At 44.6% G+C, this 19765-nt stretch overlaps 1 protein-coding gene across 1 annotated transcript in view; it reads right to left on the bottom strand.

Annotated features, from left to right (window-relative positions):
• Positions 1-1982: 1982 nt before the first annotated feature.
• Positions 1983-19765, bottom strand: part of MYOC (myocilin) — a 76911-nt gene continuing 59128 nt past the window's right edge. Inside the window, exons 2-3 of the mRNA XM_069231445.1 lie at positions 17823-17948; positions 1983-3393 (exon numbers count right to left, since the gene is read on the bottom strand). Coding sequence (XP_069087546.1) covers positions 2609-3393; positions 17823-17948 — 911 coding nt within the window. The 3' untranslated portion in view covers positions 1983-2608. The remainder of the gene's footprint in view (positions 3394-17822; positions 17949-19765) is intronic.

The raw sequence follows: 19765 nt of genomic DNA, 5'->3' as shown, positions 1-19765 counted from the left end.
GGTTCTCACCAATATTAAATAGAAAAAAATGGGTAAAAGCAAATACGTGTTTTTAGTCTCAAAATGCACCTGTTTTCATAGTAGCCCCCGGTACTGAGTGCAACTATTTTGGGTGTGGGTGGATGAAGTGGGGTGGCTGAAAGACCCTCTAAGTGATTGTATTATGTAATATTAATTTTAGTAAAATTAAAAGGTCTTGGCTAAAAAGCCCCTACAACCATTGCAGGTACAATGACTACATCCTTCACAGGCATGGGTCACAGAAATCCAATCCCATCAGTAGCCGTGAGAGCTGGTGGATATTGCCCTTACAATAGTCAAATATGTCCCCATTGCCAGCGAAGATTGTTGGCATAATGTAATTTTGCCCACTCTAGCTCTTGGTCTGACTAACTTTTCGATCCCGAGAACAAAAAGACCACAGCTTGAGGTAACGTCCAAATGTTACGGAGACTGCCAGAGAACAAGAACAAGATCTTGGGAAATGTAGTCAGGGTCATTCACAGTAAGTGCTGGGGACTGGACAGTGAGTTGTGCATGTTTAAGGGACAGCGTGCACATGGAATTACAATGAAAATTACTCTGTGGTCAATCACAAATTGCACTAAAATTGTAGGGCACCAGCCCAGCGCCTTTAATAACTATTTATGTGTCGTGCCAAACCGCCATTACTGTGCCATTATAGGTTTTTAACTCGGTAATGGGGAACAACACGAGGGATGAAATCTTATTGCGCGTGTTTAGTCGTCTTTTCCCCATTACTAGGTCGTTGATCAGATATAAATTCCAAAACTGCTTCGGGCAGGTGGGACCGTGCTTAGTTTTACCACTAAAACCCAGAATCATGTAATCTCGTTTCACCCGGAACGGGACTGACGTTTCACGTGATAACTGGGCCCCGAGACTAGCACTGGTGCGTAAACAAGATTAGTTGCATGAGCTTTCAAGAGGGGACCTCAGTGAGTAACTATTGATAGGATGCGTGCAACACTTAAGCAAAGTTCTGCCATTTACCAACCAGAGAACTCAGTTAATCAAACGCTAATAACAGCATAACAGCGGCAGTTGTGGTAAGCATGCTGGTGTGCACTGCAACATGAGGAAAAAGAAAGTGGTGGCACCTCTAGTTGTATCATTGGTGAAGTTTCTGAGAAGTGTGCATTGTGTATGAGTGGAGGCAATCGTCCATATGCCATCAGTGTTGTGTCTGATCCTGAAAGACAAGGTTGTGAAGAACATGGATGCGGAAGCATACAAAGGCACCCAATGTCCACTCAATTGTTAATATGATCTATATATATATTGCCTGGAGTAGAAGGACAATATGGGGAATATAGGCCCATATCTATACTTTTTTAGCGCCACATTTGTGTCATTTTTTGACGCAAACTTACAAAATACAATTGTGGCCCATATTTATACATTTTTAACGCTGCATTTGTGCCGCTTTTTGAAGCAAAAGCGGCGCAAACTTACAAAATGGAATCGTATTTTGTAAGGTTGCGCCGGTTTTGCGTCAACAAATGACGCAAATGCGGCGCTAGAAAAGTATAAAAATGGGCCTGTATATTTTAAGTTTGCGTTGCTTCAGTGTCAAAAAATGACGTAAATGTGGCACTTAAAAGTATAAATATGGGCCGTAGTGTGGTTAGTGTACTGAGGCCCATATGTATACTTTTTTTGCGCCGCATTTCCGCCATTTATTGATGCAAAAGCGGTGCAAACTTACAAAATATAATTGTATTTTGTGTTTGCCCCGCTCTTGCATAAAAAAACGACTCAAGTGCGACGCAAAAAAAGTATAAATATGGGCTCGAATTCCTTCACCAGAATGCCAAGGCCCGAATGCAAATGTGCGTCAGTCTAAAGAGGTTTGTTGACAAGGAGCAAGGACTTTAAACTTCAGCTGATGAAAATTAATTTCAACTTAAGAAAATAAATTGTCGGTGGGCAAACTGGACATCAGATATCAAGAACAAAAATTAAGAAGACACAGGGAAATGTATTCATGGCAGCACTAGCAAGGAAGGCAGCAGGGTGAATCCAGCAGGCCTCACCTGAATATATTACAGTTTCAATGATCTAGCAATCACTGCATCATGGACTTAGGGCAGAGCAATGTTATAAAACGCTTCTAGTTCCAATCCACGCACCATTCGGGCGTCCAGGGTGAAAAGGAAGTTTGGCAAACTAATGCATTAACATTTGATGCAAGAAATGTTCTGTAATACAGAAGTATAACATAAACACATACAACAGAATAGTAAGATTGTCTGGAATACCTAGGAATAACGCTAAAAACAAACATACTAATGACAATTTTGGCCAAGCTGTTTGCACCTAGACTGTATTCCTGATACTTTGACTGACTCATGAAAGTAAGTCATTCCTTGGTACGCGGGTGGCAATATCTTTAGCCAGTAACTGCTGCTCTTTTTCCAGCTGCCCTGTAATTTCATCAGGGGCGCATTGTCATTTGATTGTTGAAGTACAGAAAGAGCGGGAACGAGGTGGCGGCGTCTGTGGTTCTTCTCTCAGCCCTTTGCTCCTAGTTTTGATGGTGAGATTACTAATCCCCAGATTCATGAGGTGCGCCATTATAATTCATTCACATCTTGGACAACCTTATGTCGTACATGACCATGTTGAAGTTGTCCCAGGCAAAGATCTTCTTCGCAGTGGGGTTGTAGTCGATCATGCTGTTGTATCGGTACCGGTTCTCAAAAGGGATGTTTAGCTGTCTGCTAGACCCAGTGCTGGTATCGTAGGCAAAGTTGACCACAGCATCAGGGGAAGAGTAGCTGTTGACGGTGTACAAGCTGCCGCAGATCATGAATGCATTGGCAACCGAATGTTTACGGAGAATCGTCTCCCAGGTCTGCAGAACTTCTAGGGTGTTAGGGTCCAGCTTGGAGAGGACTATGGCACCCTTGGCTTTGTCAGTGCTGTAGATTGCCCAGAGTCCAGTCTCATCAACTGCTAGGTCAATGTCTGTATACCCTCCCCATGAATAAGGGTACTGCCCATGGTAGCCAGCATTTGGGAGTTCTTTCTGAACACGTACATTCTCAGATCTCAGATCATACTTTGCTAGGATCCTTGACTTCCGGCGCTGGTAATAGAGGGAACCCCTGTAGACAACTGCTCCTGTGCTCTCCATGGACCTTGGTAAGACATGCACCTTAGCAGGATAGCCCTTCATGAACTGGTCTTGATCATTGTACTCATAGACTTGCCGAATGTCGGTGCCCACGGTGTTGATCCTCCAGGTGGTTTCCAATGTGTAGGGAGCCATGGGTTCTGGGTCTCTCATCCACACACCGTACTTGCCAGCAATGTTCTCTGCCCTGCGGAGGGTGACCGGCTCTCCTACCCAGACTAGTTCTCCACAACCTGCAAGAGAAGGAAAAATAGGAATCTTTTATCTCAAGACTTAATGGAAACGTTTACCATACCCTCCTGCTCAGTTTTACTGACACCGTCATGCCTTCGCATTCACAGTAATTTTCTGAAACACTGATAGTGCGTCTGTTACTTAAAAAGACAACAAATACGCATGTAGAACATTCAAATAATCTTAAATCGTCACTTGATTCAGTTACGTTTATTGAGTGAAAATATGGTACTATGGGCCATATTTATACTTTTTGATGCAAAACTGCGCTAACGCAGTTTTGCGCCCAAAAAATTAGCGCCGGCTAACGCCATTCTGAAGCGCCATGCGGGCGCCGTATTTATTGAATGGCGTTAGCCGGCGTTAGCCAACCGGCGCTGCCAGGTGTGCGTGAAAAAAAACGACGTACACCAGGCAGCGCCGGCGTAGGGAAAAATGGCGTTTGGGCGTCCCAAAATGGGGCAAGTCAGGCTGAGGCAAAAAAATCATCTTAACCCGATTTGCGCCATTTGTTTTGGGCGCCCAGACGCCATTAACATGACTCCTGTCTTAGCAAAGACAGGAGTCATGCCCCCTTGCCCAATGGCCATGCCCAGGTGACTTATGTCCCCTGGGCATGGTCATTGGGCATAGTGGCATGTAGGGGGGCACAAATCAGGCCCCCCTATGCCACAAAAAAAAATAAAAAAAATACTTACCACAACTTACCTTTTCTTCCCTGGGATGGGTCCCTCCATCCTTGGGTGTCCTCCTGGGGTGGGCAAGGGTGGCAGGGGGTGTCCCTGGGGGCAGGGGAGGGCACCTCTGGGCTCATTCTGAGCCCACAGGTCCCTTAACGCCTGCCCTGACCCAGGCGTTAAAAAGAGGCGCAAATGCGGAGTTTTTTGCCCCGCCCACTCCTGGGCGTCATTTTTGCCCGGGAGTATAAATACCACGCACATGCCTGGGAGTCATTTTTTAAGACGGGAACGCCTACCTTGCATCTCATTAACGCAAGGAAGGTGTTCACGCCAAAAAAATGACGCTAACTCCATGAACTTTGGCGCTAGATGCGTCTAACGCCAAAGTATAAATATGGAGTTAGTTTTGCGTCGAATTTGCGTCAAAAAAAACGACGCAAATTCGGCGCAAACGGAGTATAAATATGCCCCTATGTTTATTTTAGTGTAGCACTGTTTTAGCATCAGGATTACACACTTAGATTAACCATACCAGCCCTGTCAATATTATTAATGTTGTTTATATCAACCAATAAACATCTAACTAAAATATGTACAGTTGATTGTCCTATTGATACTAGTAGTTTGAAACAACTTGTATTTTTAGGTCTGGCCTTTGAGACATGTTTAGCTGTCTCACTAGACTAACATTTTTCAAAAACATCATACACAATATCCATACTTAGGTCTTTCATTACATTTTACGCAGAATAAGTGAGGTATTTACCACACTGGTATATAACATTACCTCAGAGTGAATTATTTATCACATTTGGTAAAATGTGGTACATACCTCCTATTCTGACTTGTTAACTTTCAAATGAGGTATAACATTCAGAAGTGGTATTTAACACACAAATTCTGCATGTTTTGCCTTTTTTCCAGGCGTTTTCGTCCAATACATTTTGCTGGGTTTGACCTGCAGGTATTTATCAGAGAAAAAAAAGCAAGGTTCTGATAATTACCACACAACTTGTAATTCTGATCCATGTGCAAACACGTTTGCACAGGGATCTGAATTTAGCCCTGCGCTTGTAATCAGGCCTCCAGAAGGGCTTTTGCACAGGAGTCTCCATCCATTTGTCTGTTGAAGTGTCACTTACATTGTGTTTCCATTCACCAAAGCATACAGCATAGGGCAATGGATAAGCCCTCTCTACCCAGAGGTTCCCTTCACTTTGAGTGACTGCACAAAGCTTGTGCATATTGTTCACATCCACATAAAAACAGATCACTTCTTTTAAATGACAAAGCTCTTTTAAAATGTGCTTTTTAAATTTTATTTCATATTTAAAAATTGCTATTTATTTTGCTTGCTTTTCAGGTACCCATTTAGATGGTGGTTTATTTTCTGTCTTCTTTTTAAATTTGAGTGTTTGTTGGAGGATAATTTGTTCTGGTCGTCTTCCTAAAAAGCAATGATAAAATGCATGGTACAACTAAAAGTAATTTTTTAACATCACTAATAAAACAAACATACCTGTTATTTTGTTTTTAACTTAACGGTATTATTGTAGGCATTTAGTGATCACATATATCTTGAGTCTGTTTTCTTTTCTTCCCGTCTGTTGAATATGTCAGCATTAAAAGATGTAAATTAAAAAATGTAACCATTACATCACCATAAAGCCAGACCTATTGGCTATGCCAATGCTTGATACAATTTTCTGCCAAGCCTCTTAACCCTCAAATACTCAACTACTGAAAGGAGGAAGATGCTAAAACCTATACTGCTGGGATGTGAAGTATGGATGGTTCTGGTGGCGTAGAAGACATTATTAGGGATCTGCATTCACATAGCCTCTAAGGCTTTGGCACAATATCTAAAGGTCGTACAAAAGCATAAGGTTAGTAAAATAGCTACAGCGCAGAATAAGGAAGCTGACATTAAGTAATTGATTTCGATGTCTATAATGGAAAACTAGAAGTGCTACTCCAGAGAACCTGTTTGCTGGAACTCTCCAAGTTAAACCTATTGCAGCTCTGTTGAGATATACTGGTACTCCCCATTACAAAGACAAAAAGTATATGTACTCAGCACCTGAAAGTACTTGCCCATTTAAAGAACTGATTGGATTACACAGACAATGGACTAAGTGGGATTATTTCTAAACTAGCAGGACCTCTGGCAAAATATAAAGGATGCACAAAATTAGTTATTGTTGGAAACGATGGACTGATTTAATTCAGCAATCTGTTTGTCCCCCAGTCATATGCTTGTGCCTGCCTACAGTATGCCGCTACATTGTTCCCTTCACGCTACCTGCACTCTCACCGCATTCCCTGTGAGAGAACTTAAAAACTCAATTTTTGACTACACCCATGCCCTCGATACCCTTGATATGGCTGAAGCACTTTCACATAATTATTGCTACTGTTTTCCGATCGCGCTATACTCCAGCTTCAGGTCTGATATGAAACAGCCAATCTCAGTATGGGTCGTGCTCGTTTGCCTGCATCCTGGGTTGGCATTCCCACTGCACTGGCACCCCCGGTGACTAGCACTTCAGTCAGGGGATTTGCGAGGAGCCAGGAATCAACCTGCAACCTACCCAAGCCTATCTGTGTACTCTCTAACATTGCTACAAAGCCACAGCGTGGGCTGCCTCTGCCACCACTGTACTGTTCTCTTCTGGGTAGCAGGGAGTGGCAGAGCAAGGGGCAAAAGGATACAAAGTGGCCTACCTCGCTTCAGTGGCTCAATGGCTTTTCTCTGCCCGGCTCACTTCTGTCTGCAAAGTGAGGCCCTGATTTATACTTTTTGGGGCAAAACTGCACAAAATCAGTTTTGCACCAAAAAGTTTAGCACCGGCTTGCACCATTTCTCTGCACCTGTCAGGCACCATATTTATGGAATGGTGCAAGCCGGTGCAAAGGGTAGACTAGTGTAAAAAAAATGACGTTAGTTGGGTGGGGCTGGCGGTATGGAAGAAGGGGGTTTTGCACCAAAAAATGACAGGCAGGTTAAAGTACAAAAAATAACTCTAACCTGCCTAGAGTTCATTTTCTGACACAAAACCATCCATATCACATGACTCCTGTGTTATAAAAGACAGGAGTCATGGCCACCACCCCAATGGCCTGCAGAGAGGACGAGGGTCCCCTGGGCATGGCCATTGCACCCTGTGCCATGTATGGGGGCCCATTTCAGGCTCCCCATGACACTTTAAAAAATAAAATACTTACCTGTACTTACCTATACTTACCTGGGATAGGGTCCCCCAACCTCCACTGTCCTTCGTGTGGATGGGGGCTTCCCTGGAGCCTGGGGAGGGCACTTGTGGGCTTATTCCATGGTGTTCCACCATGGGAATAGGCCCACAGGTCCCCTAACTCCTGCCCTGACCCAGGCATTAAAAAATGGGGCAAAGCAAGCTTTGATCCCTCCTGTGGACCATTTTTGCATGGGAGTATAAATATGGCATTAAGGCCATAGAGTAATCTTTGCACGGGAACGCATACCTTGCATCTCCTTAAGGCAAGGTAGGTTTCCACGTCTAAAAAATGACTTTAACTCCATAAATTTGGTGCTAGACAGGTCTAGCGCCAAAGTATAAATATGGAGTTAGTTTTGCACCGAATTAGAGTAAAAAAAAAATGATGCTAATTCGGTGCAAACAGAGTATAATTTGCGTGATTTTTGCCCGGGAGTATAAATACGACGCATTTGCGTCGCATCTCATTAACGCAAGGAAGGCGTTCACGCAAAAAAATGACGCTCTTTCCTCATACTTTGGCGATAGACGCGTCTAACGCCAAAGTATAAATATGGCGTTAGTTTTGCGCCAAATTTGCGTAAAAAAAAACGACGGTAATTCGGCGCAAACGGAGTATAAATATGCCCCTATGTCTATTTGGTATGTCCTGAAAGGAACGAGAGGGACGTGAATCAGTATATGTCTGTGTGCCAAGACCCTGTGTGCTCTTTCGACAGGAAAGATTTGGGACAGGGCAGCCAGAGGGAGGAGGTAGCGGAGCCAGGTCTCGATGTAAGTAACTGTGTCTCATCCTTCTGCACCCTCCGAAAGGCCCACCACATGGATGTTGTTTTTCCAGGATCTCCCCTTTGCGTCTTCGGTCTTCCTCTTCAATATCTGAATGCGCTCTGACAGGGTTTGAAGGGATAATTCCATACACTGAGTCTTGGGTTGTAGTTCGGTGAGAATCAAGGCACACACAAGGCTCTACACAACCAAGGACCCACGTACATCAACCACCACCTAACCTTCCACCAACTGTCGAAAAGACTACACTTTGCCTCCCTTTCAAATTGCTCATACCCCCGCATCTACTGAAGCAGAAGTGGAGGATGCTCCTTTTCTCACATCGCAGCAAAAACCTGGAACAGACTCACCACACACCTTCGGAGCATCACCTCACTTTCAGAATTCCAAACGGCCCTCAAGACCTGGCTGTTCAAATACACCTCTGGGACCTGCAAGCACCTGGATGCCCTACTGGGTGATTAGCTGTACTTTATAAATCCTGATTGATTGATTGATTGATTGATCTATTCTGTCTCCCCCACCTTGTCGGCAAGCTTATGGTGGCTTGCATGCAGTAAGATGGGGTCTGTTGCCACCATGTAAATTTTTGTTTCCAGAGATGTTCTGGATTGTTCAATTGCTGCAAGAATGGCCTCCAGCTTGTATTCTAGTGTTGTGGTGCAGTCAGAGCTGCACTGGGGATCGTGTCCATAACCAACATGGCAGGCACCATCGGCGGGCGCAAGGATATATTTTGAACAGCCGAGCACAGGCAACCCATCACAGTACCTCTTGGAGTATAGTCGTCTGGAGCACCTCAGGGCCGGCTTGCTGGCATCTAGACAGGGCCAAAACACCACGAGCAGCCCAGGAGGATATGGCGGTAGGCAGAGACTCAACGATGAGGAAAGTATCTGCATTCGGTTCTTAGCGATAGGGATAGTGCCCAGTGGTTACAGGTGTGAGCTTAGAGGGGCGTAGGTCAAATTATCACTGTGGAGCTTGTCGCAGGCACTGCTCCCTGTAGATTAGTTGCAGCAATCCCACAGGAAGCAACTCTGAGCAATCAGAAGAGGATGGGTCATCACCAGTGTCAGCAGGGCTCAGCAGCTGGTCAAGATCACTGGGAGGGGTCCGGTTTCATCGCTCCCCTCAAAACACAGGAGAGGGCCACCAGAGGTCGCAGGTATGAGCAATTGTGCAAGGCGAGGGCTGGAGAGTGCAAGCCCCTGTCACCAGCTCCAGGTTGTCGGAGTCCAACCAGAAAGGAGATAGCAGACAGGAGGCAGAGGAGAACCCCAGCTTATGTAATCAGAGCAGCACTCACTCAGAAAAAATAGGGTGGAGTAGAGGGGGAAGCATGTCTGTTTGTCCTGTTGGGGTCCCTGTGGCCAATCACAGCCCCTGAAGGACCCTTCTGCATCAGGGATCATCAAGCAACAACGCATTCCTTAAGTCTGTAAGGCAGCAAGGCCATCTGTCCAGGGTTGGGAGACTTGCGCCCCACAATCTGGTCTCTACAGCGAGGCCCAGACCCGATCTGACCCTCCTGCCTCCTCACACCCTACAGCAGGGCCAGAAAGCAGTGCCACACCTATCCTACCTTCTATTTCCCCGGCAGCTTCTCGAAGATTATCCAAACCTACCCGGGGATCCCAAGACCCAGTCATTGCCCCACAGACCAAACAGATGCAGCTGATGCCACCAGGGCCACCCGTATAGGATTCAGGTGCAGTGTGCATGGTGCAAGCAGCGCAGGTCTGGGCCCGATCCGACCCACAGGCACCAATGCACATCAGTGCTGTAAGCTCTGCCTCTCTAGGCTTCCCGGCCCCCTGTCCTCACCTGGATGGGCTGATAGGTGCTCAGGCCGCTGGAGCACCAGAGGTCACAGGCTTCACCAGTGTGCATGGCTTTCAGCATCAGGTACAACCAGCGGCGGCAGGTGCACAATTTTGTGGCGGGAGCAGTGGGAGTGTTCCATCTCCACAGCTTCAGGGCCAGGCAATCCTCCAATCGGGGCAGGAGACCCCTGGGCTGCAACAGGCTCAGCGTCGCTGCCCCCAGGCCAGTCTCTCCCTCATCCACCATGGACCTGTCACGCCACATGGGTGCAGGCCAAGCCTCGGGAAATGTATCCTCTAGGCCTTGGGGACCCCCCTGGGTTCCTCAGATAAGCAGCTCGCAGGGTTGGCAGCCGGACAAGGCGGTCATGTGTATCAGATGGCGGGTGTAGCCCAGGATTAATACCGTATAATGGGGTGGTTGTTTGGATCTTCTTCAGAGTGCGTCCACCATCTTGGCTTCACTATGCCCTTATGCAGGTGACACTATCATTTTAAGTCACACACTTACTCACGTGCAGAAACCCCCAAGCACTCTGCATAGGTTTAAGGCCGTAAATAAATTAAAAATCAATGCAAATATATCAGCAATTCTAGTTTTTAGCACTCTGAAATGCAGGATGAATAGATGGCTCTATTTGGTAATGGTAGAAAGGCAAACAAAATACTTCTACCTTACAGTATGGCCTGACAATCAAAGCTCACTGAAGGAACAATGGACCTGTTTAAAGACTAAGGGGCAGATTTATCAGTATTTCATGCAACGCAGCAAGACAGCTTGCTGCACTGCGGTAAAAGGAGGGGGCAGGAATGTGCCATATCTGTCAGGATATGGCACATTCCTGTTTTCTCCTTGCTCTGGTGCACTTCTGTCAATCAATCAGGATTTTATTTGTGCAGGAAGAGACACCTTGTTGTACAAAAACGATAATTTTCGGCTTTTCCCTCTGTCTATGTGTGTCGCAGAATGCAGCACACGTAAAAAGAGGGAAAAATGAGGAGAAATAAAGATATTTCTCCTTGTTACACGTCGCCTCAGAAGGTATAGCATTTTGACACATTTTCAGGTCTACCACTCATGGTAAAACTTGGAAAGCGCCAAAATCCATTGCACCATGCATGGCAACACCCATAGCCCACCCACGGAATGCCTCCCTGGTGCAGAGTAACACACAGCAGCTACTTGTTCTGCTTTGCGTTTCTCCAGATTTACCAAGCACCGCAAGGCCACACAAGGTGCGTTACTTAGTAAATCTCATCTACATTTTGCGTTACCCTGGTGTCTCGAAGGAAATTGGCCCTCTGGATAGATAGAATACAATGTAATTCACTTATGAAATGTTTCATTTGCTTAATTTTACTAGCCCCTACATGTTGACTTTTATATGGGCTAAAGTAACCCCTGGAGAAAATTATAAGGATATTGCAATTAACAGAAGAGTTCCATGACCATTTATAGGAATGAGGTTGAAGACTCTGGGCCTGATTTAGAGTTTTGTGGAGGGGTTACTCCCTCACAAATGTGATGGATATCCCGCCCACTGTATCACAAGTTCCATAAGTTATAATGGAAATGTAATACGGCGGATGGGATATCCGTCATGTTTGTCACAGAGTAACCCCTTCCGCCAAACTCTAAATCAGGTCCTGTGTTCCTTTATATGGTTATGGAACTCCAAGCTGACTTGCATCTTTATCATGTATGGCAGGGGATTCTTTATTCCTTATAATACATGGTCACACCATCATCTTTCCCACAAAGCACTTAAATCCCTGATGTGTAGCTCTTTCATATGAAACGGTAAGCATATTTGCAAATGTGAAGCATAAATATACAATCTCTAGTGCAAAATTAAATACATCAAAAAAGCTGTTAGATATTTGTTGCAAAAAGATATTGGAATCAGTTTAATACTAATCCATTTTTTTTAAAGACACAGTAGCTGGAAATGTGTACAAACCTGCAGAAAGATTCTAACTTTTGTATAATTACCTAAGGAATGCAAATAAACCTGTTGCCATAAATGTATCCTTTCTTATTGTCACTGTACAGTTAGAAAACCAGATCAGAAAAAGAAAAGCAGTGTTTTGTTTTTGTTCTTTAAACAGCTACTTTAATTATGCTTTGTGACCAGGCCTGCCTTTCCTCTCATCTGCTGACTCTGGCAGCAGGCATTGTGACGTCAGAACTCAATGTAATAAATTATTACAGTTGAGTGGCTGTGTAATTTCTCTACAATAGTCCACTGGGTGTGTCACAAGTCACACAATACAGGGCTTGCAGGGTCAAATCTTTTATAATTTAATGTCATAATAAAATTTAAACTTATGCTTCACTATTTTGATAGATGTAAGACAATGTGGTCTGCCAGGGTCCACTCATTTAAAGCTTTCATCTGGCATGCTCTCTCATTGAGTTAGTTAGTATATGCTCCTTGGTTAAACTGTTTTAATAATGCATCGAGCAATTTACATTTTCAAGCCCCTTGGATCTCTTCTATAACTGTGGGGAACTGTAGGGAATTTTAAAATGGTGGCCAAGAAGCAAGTAAAAGCCTTATCTTTTATTAGGAGACACTAAGAAAGACAAAACACTCGGATTATACCATGGGGATTTACCTCGAAATCTCTTGTTTCAACTATCTTTTTGTCCCTTTGATTAAAGTAACTAGATATCAAATTATTTGCATACACTTTCCTTGCATTCCATCAATGGAATTCCAAAGCACATGGTCAGCTTACAAACGTTGCATTTGCTGCCACTTATGCGGTTAGAGTAAGAAACTCTAATACATATCTAATACATTTGTCTAATTCTTTTACCAGAAAGGCAAAGATGGCTTAGGTCATATTTTATTAACAAGCATTAGCAAAGCCAATAGGTTTCATCTACAAGAGTTCTTGGCCTTGGCAATGGTTACCAACCACATATATCACAAGTTTTCACAGCTGAATCTGGGAGTAAGAAATGCAGTCGCTAGAAAAGGACAGAAATAGAAGGGCATTGTTAGTAAGCAAAACTAAAGAATGCCACTAAAACTGGGGAAGAGTTCCTCTTCTCTGATCCGTCACAGAAAGAAAGAAATATAAAAGCTTTCGCAATATACAATGTTTGCAATAATGACCCTCTGAATAACCTGAACAACTCTCATGCAGTGTTGGCTGATCATTTACTAACCTTCTGGCAGCAAAGGCGGATTTTGGGACCACAAATGAGATGTGCTCTGTTCAGGAATTTCCTCCAGCACCTTCTGTTTAACTCCTCCAACTCCCAGCTGAACCGTTTGATGAATACGTGCAAGTACAGGGGGTGGGCATGAATGTACAAGCTATACTCTCTCCGACAGATGTGCAAGTGTGTCCAAAAAAATGGTAACAGCAGAACAAAACCAAGAATGTATTTGTGAGCTCGTATCTGCAGACGTAGCATCACTGCAGTGCAGCTCAAAATGTTTACTGTTCAGGCGATTACAGTGTTTTGTGATATGGTTTAAATTAGATCTGCTGGCTTCCATGCTGACGGAACCCGTATTTTAAACCCAGCTTAAGTACTTGACCAAAGCCAAGGCCGATCTTTGCTAAAATAGAGCTCTGGGAGGGGACGGGGAGCAATTTGGCACCCTTCTTGCTGATGGAGGTGAATTAAATGAGGAAGCAGGGGGTCCCTTTTGTGATTGTTGCTCAGTAGCTGGATGAGCAGTGACTGGCCCCTGAACATAAACATCCTGGAAGGTGAGAGGGGGGGGGGGGGGGCTTGGAGAGGTCGGAGACACTAATCAGACGCATCAGCAGCACCCCAGGAGTAACAAGTTAACATGGTTGTCTCAGTTCAGAGTTCGCTGACCATCACAAACCCCATGCAAAAGGGGCTATTTTAGTGCATCAAAAGAGTTTTGGTCTAAAATGACGTGGACTGTCACCAGTGCAGGGTCTTTTGACAGGTGTTTGTCAACACGAGGGAAAACTTCAATCTTGGAAGCCGGGCAGGAGCAGCAGAGCTTTACAAGCCCATCATATACACGAGAATACATGTACATGTATAACATTTTCAAGTAAAGATAAGACAAAAACAAAAGCAAAACAACTACTTTGAAGTGGCTCTAGAAGTATAACAAAAACTTACACGTTTGGATACCTTTTGTGGTACTGCACCTCCAGCAGGGGGTCCACGCTTCAACCCAGTGATGATCTGCATATGCCTCAACCAGACTATGTTCCGTTTTAAAGAGGCCCCTTAAAGTGCATGCACCACCCTCACCAATCACTCACCCTCATACAACAGCATGCAGCTGGGGTGAGTTCTAATCGTCAGAGGCAGCTGCCACGGGGGAGTGCATACCAAGGAGCGCTCAGCTGTGTTGGCCTCCTCTTTAACCGACACAGCAGCCCCCATCTCCATCGCTCACACACGGCTCCTGGCACAGCTCAGTCAGGAAGTCTCCAAGCTGGAACAGACCATGGACTCAGTGATATGCAAGTCAACAAGAGGAAGCTGCGGAATCTGTAGAGGTACTGTTGGTGCCACTATCTAAGCACCAGTGTGGTCAGATGGAAGAAGGGCTATAAACTAAAGTGTTTTCACGCACCTCAGTATTATTGAGGGTGGGCAAGCAGCATGACGAATGTAGGTAGGGGGAGAACAGTCTGTAACTGCGACTTAAGTAACTGCGCAATCTAACAAAGGAAGCACCAACAAAGAGGAAGGGGGTAAAAGAATAATACCTCAATCTAAACATGAGCAGCGGAAGGACACCAAAAGACTTAATCCATGCTCCATCGAAGGGACAAAGACAAAGAGGGAGTGAAGTCTGCACAAGGAGCAGTGAGAAATGAATAGCATAATGTATGGCTGAGAGCCCATTGAAGCCCCTCTCTGAATGAATTGCTCGAGGCGCTTTAGCTTCCACTCAGCCTGAGAGGCTTCTCTGATGTGTGGCCCCAGTACTGTGAGCGGGATGAGGGTCAAGGAGAGGTGACTGGTTGCCATGGATACCAGTCATCTCAGCCCAGGCATGGTATAATTACTTTGTATCTGCTTCCCTTCCATCTGCCTACGCTGTAAGACAGCGCCTGACATTTGACCTCGGTCTTTGAATACCCAGCAAACGTGACGAGATAACCAGATTTACAGGCCTGTTTATTACAGAAAAGAGTTTGTGAACAATATTGCAAACATGGCTTTCACATGGGAAGGGGAGAACTCGAGCTGGGGAGCCTAATCCAAATAAAACCAGCAAATGAAGAGACAGAAAACGTGAGTTACAGACCACAAAGCCAATAGCAAGCGACTGGCAGAATGCAATCCCAGGTCAAATTTCTGAAACTCCTCAAAATGTCTTTCTCATACCTAGACCGCTGCGCTCTCTGGTAGGCTGCGGCCTAAAAAAGGGATGCCGGCAAGCGAAAGAGGCTTTGAAATTTGCAAGGAGTAGTGTAGGTGTCCAAATGACAGCACAGTTAGTTACATGTATGAAAGCATCCTTTCACCATTTGGAAAGTACAGAGGACAGCGACATCTAGTATATTTTTCTAATATGGTTGTATTTTCTTAAGTTGTCTGGATTTTAAAAGAACTGGAAACTTGTTTTCATTTCCATTAATGAGTTATTGTCTTGGAAAAAATATGTATTATTTTAATTAAATCAACAATAAATGTAATAAACAAACGTGAATGAGGTCTAGGATGGCAGGACATTTTCACTGAACGGTGATAACAGCAAGTAGGGCGAGGATTACAAAAGCAACCCACATTTTGTCGATCACACTAGAGACCAGCCTAAATCCTGTGGAAATCTACCCAAGGCAGATCGGGTCTTCAGGGGAGTTTCTGGACATTACTGGCAATGCCATGGCGATTTCTCAGACATTGCTGGCAGAGACAGGCCCAATGCTAATAATTCCTAACAGCATTGTAATTTAATCCATAGTGACAGGCAGTGTGTTCCACCAATCACAACTGCATGTTGCATTACAATAGTGCCCACCTTCTCTAATATGGAATCAAGGCCCATATTTATACTTTTTTAGCACTGCATTTGCATCGTTTATTAACGCAAACTTACAAAATACGATTGTATTTTGTAAGTCTGCACTGATTTTGCATCAAAAAGCGGCGCAAATGCGGCTCTAAAAAAGTATAAATATGGGCCCAAATGTCTTATCTTTTAAACCAAATGGATAACAATTATGGGGTCTATAACGTTTCTATATTTAATGAGGTTCAACTAATAAACAGAAAAGTAGTATTTATCTGTCCTGAGCCTTCTCTTGTGCATACTCCTTCATAAAATGTAGAAAAGGCAATCGTAACACCTCTGTTGATACAGGTGAAGCTACTCACAACCTGGATCTGTAAGTGGGCTTTTTCTCTAGCCAGACACCTATCTTGCACAAGTTAATAATGTCCTAGTAAGTGGCTATTTGGATGAATGGGGTCTAGAGCCCCTAGTGCCCCAAGTGTGGCTTTAAGAGTCAAAGATGTTCTGGAGTTGGGAGTGGCAATAGAACTTTATCTGCAGCTCTCTTGCACTAACGACAAAGCTCCAAAGGACTTGGCAGACTGTGGGGCAATGTTGGATTCTTTGAAAGAACACAGAGACTAAGCCGTGGAATTGGACCAGGAAGATATGAAGACAGGATGATATGCAAAGCATTATTGTTTGCCAAAGATGTTCTAACCAAGCGAGGCTCTGAGTTATGTGAATCCGTGTTCCGATTACTAACTTTGTATATGTGATGCTCTTCACTCTGGAAGAGTCCTGGATAAAAATAAACTGATATGTGAAATGGTACCTACACTTGGTGCCATGCACTGTGTGTTGTGTTTTATTTTTATGCAAGAGCTGCAAAAATAAAGTTAAAAAAAAAGAATATCTATATATAGGGCCATATTTATACTTTTTGACGCAAAACTGCGCTAACGCAGTTTTGCGCCAAAAAAATTAGCGCCGGCTAACGCCATTCTGAAGCACCATGCGGGCGCCGTATTTATTCAATGACGTTAGCCGGCGTTAGCCGCCGGCGCTGTCTGGTGTGCGTTGAAAAAAACGACGTACACCAGGCAGCGCCGGCGTAGGGGGAAAATGGCGTATGGGCGTCCACAAATGGTGCAAGTCAGGCTGAGGCAAAAAAATCGCCACAACCCGATTTGCGCCATTTTTTTACGACGCCCATCCCCCATTGAAATGACTCCTGTCTTAGCAAAGACAGGAGTCATGCCCCCTTGCCCAATGGCCATGCCCAGGGGACTTCTGTCCCCTGGGCATGGCCATTGGGCATAGTGGCATGTAGGGGGGCACAAATCAGGCCCCCCTATGCCACAAATTGTTTTTTAAAAAAAATACTTACCTGGACTTACCTTAATGTCCCTGGGGTGGGTCCCTCCATCCTTGGGTGTCCTCCTGAGGTGGGCAAGGGTGGCAGGGGAGGGCACCTCTGGCCTCATTCTGAGCCCACAGGTCCCTTAACGCCTGCCCTGACCCAGGCGCTAAAATCCGGCGCTAATGCGGGTTTTTTAGACCCGCCCACTCCCGGGCGTCATTTTTGCCCGGGAGTATAAATACGACGCATATGCATCGGAGTCATTTTTTAAGACGGGAACGCCTACCTTGCATATCATTAACGCAAGGAAGGTGTTCACGCAAAAAAATGACGCTAACTCCATGAACTTTGGCGCTAGACGCGTCTAACGCCAAAGTATAAATATGGAGTTAGTTTTGCGTCGAATTTGCGTCGAAAAAAACTACGCAAATTCGGCGCAAACGGAGTATAAATATGCCCCATAATGTCCTAGTACATGCATCAGACAGGCAAGGGTTGTGAGACATCAACGCCAAGGATTGCTACAATTAGTGAAGTAAGAGTGACATTCAAAACATACCAGAATCTGAGTCCTCAGTGCTCTTGGGGGAAGACGAAGCCTCTGGAAACAGCCTGGCAGCAGGAAACCCTGTTAGCTCTGATTTCAACTCCTGGTACCCAGTGCCATCTGTGTCCCACTTTGATACTGTAAAAAAGGGTTGACAATGTTAGATGAGTCTGCAAACCACTGAATGAGGCTGCTTGGAATAAAGTGGTATAGTTCAAAGGCAGATCTATCAACAGAAAGCAATTCTAGAAGACCTCAATACCTTATTTTCAAACACACCCCACGCATAACAACGCCCCCTCTTCATTTTATGGCATGAATATCAAGGTTTTGCAAATCACTTCCTGCAACTGATTCGGGCTACTCACCCATAGGGTCTCAAGGCACTGTGGGGTATGTCCTGAGGGTTGTCGAAGAGCCAGGTCTTGAGGTCCTTCATGAATTGAGGTAGCTATGGTGACTGTCTGAGGTGGCGAGGTAAGGTGTTCCAACCTTTTGCTGCCAGGTAGGTGAACTATCTTCCTTCAGCTGAGGACTTCTTTACGTGGGGTACGGTGGGGAGCAACTGCTGGGAGGAGCAGAGAGGTCTGGAAGGGGAGTACCTGGTGATGCGGTGGGTGAGGTAGCTGCGTCTAATGTTGTGGAGGGCTCTGTTGGAGAGTACGAGGATTCTGTAGTTGATCCTCTTCTAAACAGGGAGCCAGTGGAGGTTTCTCAGGTGTCCTGTGATGTGTTCTTGGCAGGGGATGTTCAGGATGAGCCTGGTGGCGGCGTTCTGGATTTGTTGCAGCTTGGTCGGGTCTTTTTGGTGGTTCCGGCATAGAGGGCGCTGCTGTAGTCAAGTCTGCTTGTGATCAAGACGTGTGTCATGGTTTTTCAGCAGTTGTTTAGTATCCATCAGAAAATCTTCCGTAAGAGTTTGAGGGTGTGGAAGCAAGTGGATGCCAAAGTCTGACTATAATTGTTTCTGTTTTTCAATGTTTATAATTTTTTCATCTTCCTATTTAATTTGGGCACCAGTATCATAGTCAAGACTCCATACTGAAATTAGTGTTTCAATTTTCATAGTTCACATTTTTTGTGCTGCTAGTATCTTCCTAGCTCTTTGCATGAAGGAAGCTATTGGTATTGTAGCAATAATCAGTAACTGTAAATTCATCAGATGTTCTGTCATCAGTGCTTGGCTATTACCTAGCTTCCACCTTCTTTTGAGTGTTGTAGCACTGGATCAAATAATTGGACTAAGCTTCATTAAAACGGTTATTAGAAGAAGACCCTAAACTGTAGAATGATGTCCCCGATAACCTTGAGTTCCCTGGTAAATGCATAACAAGCTATACGCTTACTGCAGTGGAGGGGGCAACTGGAGTGAACTAAAGCCAAGGACACTCACCAGTGGATCATTTGGAAGAGCCCATCCCACAATCTACCCAAGACCCCTGATTTCAAAATGCCTATCGACTTTGAGCATGTCCAGAAAAAGGAGATCCCCTGTGCATGTGCATGTCAAGCTACTTATTGATCCAAAGATATGGAATCTTCTAGCTAAGGATTTAAAAACTGAAAACTAATACCCGTCACTTCAGCCTCACCACACTCATTCCAACCTCACCACCAACACATGTTTTTGCAGCACTTTTTATATATTAAACAGTATATCCCTCTCATTCATTTTACTGTTCAAAGGGCTCCATTTAAAAAGTTTACTTTTCTAAAGAGACAACAAGTTTCTTGCAGAGCCTATTGTCTGTAATCCGACCATTCCAAGTATTATCACTGTAATATGTCCTCATTGCAAGCACCTTCCCATAAAAGAACAGGTTTGCATTACAAAACAAGCACTTGCAATACCAATAGGCCTCGCCTTTTGTCCTCCTGGATTTGTTAATGATTTTTTGTGATGCTGCGCACCATTAGCAAAAAGAAATGCTGCTGCTTCAAAAGAAAAGTAAACA

This window comes from Pleurodeles waltl, chromosome 4_2, assembly GCF_031143425.1.
Source record: "Pleurodeles waltl isolate 20211129_DDA chromosome 4_2, aPleWal1.hap1.20221129, whole genome shotgun sequence".
NCBI classification, from domain to species: domain Eukaryota; kingdom Metazoa; phylum Chordata; class Amphibia; order Caudata; family Salamandridae; genus Pleurodeles; species Pleurodeles waltl.
The sequence above is the reverse complement of the archived record's forward strand: the minus strand, read 5'-3'. Positions and strand labels throughout refer to the sequence as shown.